The 6344-nt window shown below is 42.7% G+C and overlaps 1 protein-coding gene across 1 annotated transcript in view; it reads left to right on the top strand.

Annotated features, from left to right (window-relative positions):
• SIAH2 (siah E3 ubiquitin protein ligase 2) overlaps window positions 1–3380 on the top strand; it is an 11506-nt gene extending 8126 nt beyond the window's left edge. The window contains exon 2 of the mRNA XM_075570440.1: window positions 1557–3380. Within this exon, the coding sequence (XP_075426555.1) occupies window positions 1557–2114 (558 nt within the window). The 3' untranslated portion in view covers window positions 2115–3380. The remainder of the gene's footprint in view (window positions 1–1556) is intronic.
• The last annotated feature ends 2964 nt before the right edge of the window (window positions 3381–6344 follow it).

Below are 6344 nucleotides of genomic sequence, written 5' to 3'. Positions count from 1 at the left end.
CATCGCGCGGGAAATACAAACCTGTTTGTAGCTCGTAGTGCCGATCTCCCCGTAGCACATGTGCTAGCACGCGCGCACTATGCACAAAATCATTGTCCTAGTGTTTGTTTCGCGTGAGCACCATAGCTCGCGCCGTCTCCTGCATTATGGACGTAGCTTGAGTTTATATGCCTGTATCTTGACGCAGGGGTCACAGACTCGGTCCTTAAGGGCCACAAACAGGTCAGGTTTTATGGATATCCCTGCTACAGCACAGGTGGCTGTCTTTGACTGAGCCACCTATGCTGAAGCAGGGATTGCCATAAAAGCCGACCTGTTTTGAGACCTCTGATCTACAGACAGATATTAACTCTAGTGGCAAAGGGGACACTGAGGGGGGGGGGGGAGGAGATCATGTGATCGCGGCATCACTGATGACGGAACAGAAGTCGCCCTCTTCCTGTCAGTTCCTGTGGAGCGCAGAACGTGATCTCCCATGGGAAACAAAGCAAATAGAATATGGCGTAGCTAGTAAGTCATTGGACCCCTGAAGTGCCAGACACTATGATGTAGTAACTACGGCAAATGGCACTTAAAGGCTAGTAAAAGCACTGTACAGAAGCCTGCTCCGCTCTGAAAAAGGTATGTAGGACAGGCACATTCCCTCGTCCCAAGTCTTGCACAAACCCGGCATAAATATTTCCTAAAGCTTCATAGTACAGATTTGTTGAATGGAGCCATGTTGTGGGGGAAGGGTGGGGCGTTGTAGTTACTGAATAAAATTACATTTGACCTTTGGCGACTATGGGACATTTGGTTTTTAGCAAACATTGTTTACGGTTTATACTTGTGACCCTTGAGTAAGGCCAGTAATGCGTTTCTAAGTAGTATGTTAGGGAATATGCATTCAATTGCAGACCTACAGTGCATTTCTGTGTTGGAATAAAAAGGTACACAACACACAAGGCTGAGCCATGTTTACAGGGGCGTAAAAATGTATTGAAAGATCCTTGGAATATTTGCAACATGAGTCAGGGGAGCTGAAGTGAAAGGTGCAGTCTGATCCAAAACCTGTTCTTATTTTTTTTTTTTGCTTGCGCTTTTCATACTGATTTGATTGTGAAATCCTTATTTGGGTCGAGATCCACAAAAGGGGAGAAGATTTAGCATGCCTTTTTATGTAAAGGGGTGCTAAAGCTTGGCACCATTTTTGTGAATCTGGGCCTTGGTGTTGTATTCCAGAAAATATTGTCACAAAATAACTTGAGCTGATTTTCCTGTTAGTGGACCTGCAACACACTGCTCTGTTTCCCCACACCAGTGTTTTTCAGCCGAGGTTCGTATGAACCTTTTGGTTCTATGGGCATCTCTAAAGGTTTCCCTTCAATTTTCAGGTCATTTGAAAATTGGGCCAAGTACAGAAGAATTTACAATGCATCTGATCACAGACTCGCTATTGGCGGGTTGGGGTACCTCAGAATTTCACAATATAATTGTAGGGTTTGTTTTTTTTTTTATAAACCAGGCCACACCATTTGGCTTGTTTCATTTAAGAATGTATATTTCTTATTTTTTAGTATGCCTCAGCGGGATGTTCCCTGTCCCTCCATCACACCGAAAAGCCAGAACATGAGGACATCTGTGAATATCGCCCATACTCGTGCCCCTGCCCCGGAGCCTCCTGCAAATGGCAAGGCTCGTTGGAAGCAGTCATGTCCCACCTCATGCACGCCCACAAGAGCATTACCACCCTTCAAGGAGAAGACATAGTCTTCCTCGCCACGGACATCAACCTGCCAGGGGCCGTCGACTGGGTCATGATGCAGTCCTGCTTCGGCCACTACTTCATGCTGGTGCTGGAGAAGCAGGAGAAATACGAGGGTCACCAGCAGTTCTTTGCCATCGTCCTCCTCATCGGCACGCGGAAGCAGGCAGAGAACTTCGCTTACAGACTCGAACTCAACGGGAACCGCAGGCGCTTGACATGGGAGGCTACACCGAGGTCTATTCATGACGGTGTAGCAGCAGCCATCATGAATAGCGATTGTTTGGTTTTTGACACTGCCATAGCACATCTTTTTGCCGACAACGGCAACCTGGGCATCAACGTTACCATTTCTACCTGTTGTCCGTGATATTTTTGTTTTTGTGTTGTCTGTGGAGGGGACAGTTCTTTAGACTATATATTGAATATTGCAGCTTGCATTTTATCCGTTTTTATTAAAGTGGACACGTTGCTCTTAACATGCATCATGCAGAAACATTGCCAGCGTTTTGTAGACTAAGGTTGCACATCATTGAGGCCGTGAAATGTTCCATGAGAATTTCAGGATGTCCTGACACAGGTCAAATGGGTTTGTGTTTTTTTTTTTTTTTTGTAAATTTACCCAGATTATTTATTTTCACATAAAGGCAGATAGATGCCAGCTCTTAAAATGGAACCCTATAAAATATCCTTTTACTCGTGAGTCGGGAGTTACCAACGCTGTTGGGTTGAGGTCATCTGAAATGGCAGAAGTGTAAGGTGATACTTCACCTCTGCCTTTGAGTTCTTGCACTGCACAATCATGCAGGTTAAGGAACACCAAGGAGAACAGGTTTGTTCTGTTTCTCAAGAACCCCAAATAAATGAGTTGGAAATCTCAACAGATTGTAGTCTTAAAACACAATCTAAGCTGACCTTTTTATAATGTTTCCTATATATACACTTAAATGATGTGCTGTCTGCCATTAACATCTTAACTACCAAAGGAGCCAGAAACAGATTGTGCTGTAGTGCATTGCTAGCTACTTTGTCAGACAACGGGTGCTTGCTGGAAATAAGGTCTCTTGTTTTATTGGTGCTGCTCAGAATGTCCCACCTTGGAAGCCCTCGCCCTACAGAAAGCAATTCGGGAAGCCTCTTGTGGCCGAGGGCGGCGTGGATGTTTGCAGCCAGATTTCAACTTTTAGTATCTTGATCTAAATAGTGCTCCTAATCGCCCCACTTTTTTTTTCCCAGCTCCCTCACGTGCTGACGAAATGACAACATGCCCCCCTGACGCCCCTTAATGAGCACTTAATGATGAACGGTTAATTTACAAGAATAAATTACAGGGCTGATTTTTTTTATTTTTTTTTTGGTCTGATAAAAACCCAATATTAATTTAAAAACAAAGTTTCCCCTTGGTTCCATGGCTGGGGTTATGATGTCTAGGGTTCTGTTAAAGTTGGATATTAATGCTCAATTGTTTACATGTGGCTGCTGCCTGAGTCACACACATTTAATATAAAAAAAAAAGAGAGACTTGCGCAGAGTAACAGTGAGAAAACAAAAAGCTTCATGGTCTGTCTTGTCAGTGCTATTTAAGAATTGCCATATTAACTTTAGTTTTTTAATAAAAGTTTGCACACCAAAACATGACGGTTTCTGTTTCTTTTAATAGTTATTGAAAAATATTTGACTCCTTTAGTGTTTTGGGTGGTTCCTGGTGGCGTAGAAGCCTGCCATGTGGTACAAAACCATGCATTGCAAGCCCCTCCCTGGCCGAAAGGAGGAATGCAGGAGGCTCGAACTGTTGGAGGGTTTTTAAAACTTGAAATGTTCAATTCTCAGATGGTACAAAAAAAAAAAAATGATCGGTGTGAAGATTCTTCAGACAGATGTCACCGAAAAGGTAATTGTTGGTCCTAATGGCCATGCCTGGTAATCTGCAGTGTGTGTGTCTAAAAACCCGCACACCATATAGCATATAGATATATTGCTTGTGAGCGCATTCACATGTCTTTGACAGGTCTGCAACCCTCCTTTTCCCCATTATCACCTAGCATAGTGCTTCCACTGAAGCAAGGGATTCTGGGAAATTACATGCAAATGAGCACACAGTGCCACCTTTTGTCTCAAATCCATTCTTACATGGAACCTCTTTTTGTTGGAGATTTGAAGAGACAAGATACTGCTGGCAAGCTTCTCGAAGGTACTTCTGGGTGAAAGAGTTATAACACCAACAGAAGCATGGAGAGGCCCAGACAGCAGGCTGGAACCAACCAGAGAAGACAGGGTAATGCCTTTTGCTGAAGCAGGCACACTGCAACTAGGAAAGGGCTAGAATTCAACCCCCGGACCCCAGTAAGTGTGTATTCTCTGTATTTTGTATTTGTGTGTTTCCGAGGTCTTATCCAAATAAACCTCATTTTATTTCACTTCCTTGTTTTGCCTTGTGACTGATGCCTTAAATATAAATGTGTTAAAAGACCTGGTCTACCGTGAGGTCTTTTTCTGGTCCCGGTCCGGGTTTCCCCGGAATCTTTTGGAACTCGAATCGGCATGAAATTCCATACGCCACCGGTACCTTCTCTTCTGAGAACTTGTTTACTCCTGACCGTAAGTTAGTCCAAATCTCCTGGAACTCATTCTAAATGTGTGGTGAACACCTACCCAAGTCATAAATTGCAAAGCCAGTACAACCAACCTCACACTGATGAGACCCACAAGCTCGAAACAGTCTCTGTGAGTGGGTTCACAAGCTTTGCATCTCATGCCAGGCTATGTTTAAAAGCTGTTTAAAACAGCAAGCATTGGCATAAGGGTTCTATGTAATAATGGATTTGAGCCAAAACGTGGAACTGTACTCATTTGCATGTCATTTCCCAGAATCCCTTGCTGCAGTGGAAGCACTGTATGCTAGGTGATAATGGTGAAAAGCAGGATTGCAGACCTGTCTAAGACATGTGAATGTGCTCACAAGTAATATATAGATAGATATATATGCGCACCAAGGGTGAAAGAAATATATAATGAACAGCACAAATTAAAGCAAGTAGCAACTTACATATAAGGTGTCTGTAGTCCAGTGCATTCTTTAAAAAAGTATGTCCATGCTGCCCCGCCGGTGATTGTAGAGCTAAGAGACAGTGCGGTCGGTACTCGAGGCGTTTGATCCCGCGCTGGGATCAACTGATGTCTCGGCGTTGATCTGCCACTTCTAGGTTTGCGTGGTATTATGTAGGCCGTATGCTACAGTCTAACGTGTCTCCTGGGCTCACAGCGTCTTCAACACAGCCGGCAAAGTTACACAGGGCAGTTTGCTCAGGACATTTCCAATGCTCTACCACAACGCGTTTCACACACATGCTTCGTCAGGCGAGTAGTTTGGTGCACCTACATCAGACTTTATATACTGTCTTATGCAGCAGAATTCAATTTACCCTAATTGGTTGCATGGGCTTAATCTATATGCAAGAATCATGACCATGGATACGCTGTACTAGTATATATGCAATGATCCCTAAATTGATCATGCAAGGGTAAATAGATGTAACAAACCATGGTAAAATATATGCTTACTATCTTTATGATCTAAGTTGTATTTTAATTGGTCTGATGTAGGTACTAAGAACAACAAGAGCATATATAAAAAATATCCTTACAGATTAATAATACTGTTAATAAAACAATTTAGGCAAATACTAAAAATATGACATGGTTCCAGTACAATTGACATGGTAAAACACATAGTACATGTAAAAAAGGGGCAAAGGGGGGTGGGGGGAGTGAAAGAATGGGAGGGGGGAAACGATAGAGAATGGGACAGAGAATAATGATACATTGGAGATCTGCACCCATGGGTACCAATGTGGCTTACCAGCATTGTCACAAAGATAAATGTGACAATTCCTGTAGAATATGAGAGATACATACGAGCAACTGAAACTGGCATGCCCATAAATAGATGGATAAGAGATCATGGCCCCCCTATTTCAAAATAGGGGTGAGCTCTTCATAGTCATTTAACCCTCCCGGAAATTTGCTCTGCAGCGTAAAAATCCAATACCGCTCCCTTTTAGCAATATGGAGGTCATGGTGTATTGCTAAAAAGGAGCAGTATTGGATTTTTACACTGCAGAGCAAATAGTCCACTAGTGTCCATGGCAAAAAAAAAACACTTTCACAACAAACCTTACATAGCTAGAGTTTCCAAATGGCCCATGTTAAACGAACGACTTCATTCAATGCTGCTTTAAAAATGGAAATTATTTTTTTTTGGAAAGTCGAACATATAAAAGACAAACTCGCCACACAGCAGAATCACGGTAAACCCCCTCAAAGTGCAAAGGCAGGTGCCAAAAAAGATGAAACAGCAAGGGCTCAACACAGAAAACCCCCTTCAAAATCACATTTATTAAACAGAAATGTTTGTGACAATAATCCAGGTTTATTTTACAAATGTGGGACTTTCTACCTTTTGGAGACTGATGGAAGGTACATTGGGAACTGTTAAGACGGATGTTTTAGAATCTGAAAGTGTAGGCAGGTTGATAATCCAAGAGGAGATCTGAATGCTGGAGCTGTAAATAATTATTTTCTCTTTTTATTAAACATAATA

This window comes from Ascaphus truei, chromosome 14, assembly GCF_040206685.1.
Source record: "Ascaphus truei isolate aAscTru1 chromosome 14, aAscTru1.hap1, whole genome shotgun sequence".
Lineage (NCBI taxonomy): Eukaryota > Metazoa > Chordata > Amphibia > Anura > Ascaphidae > Ascaphus > Ascaphus truei.
The sequence above is the reverse complement of the archived record's forward strand: the minus strand, read 5'-3'. Positions and strand labels throughout refer to the sequence as shown.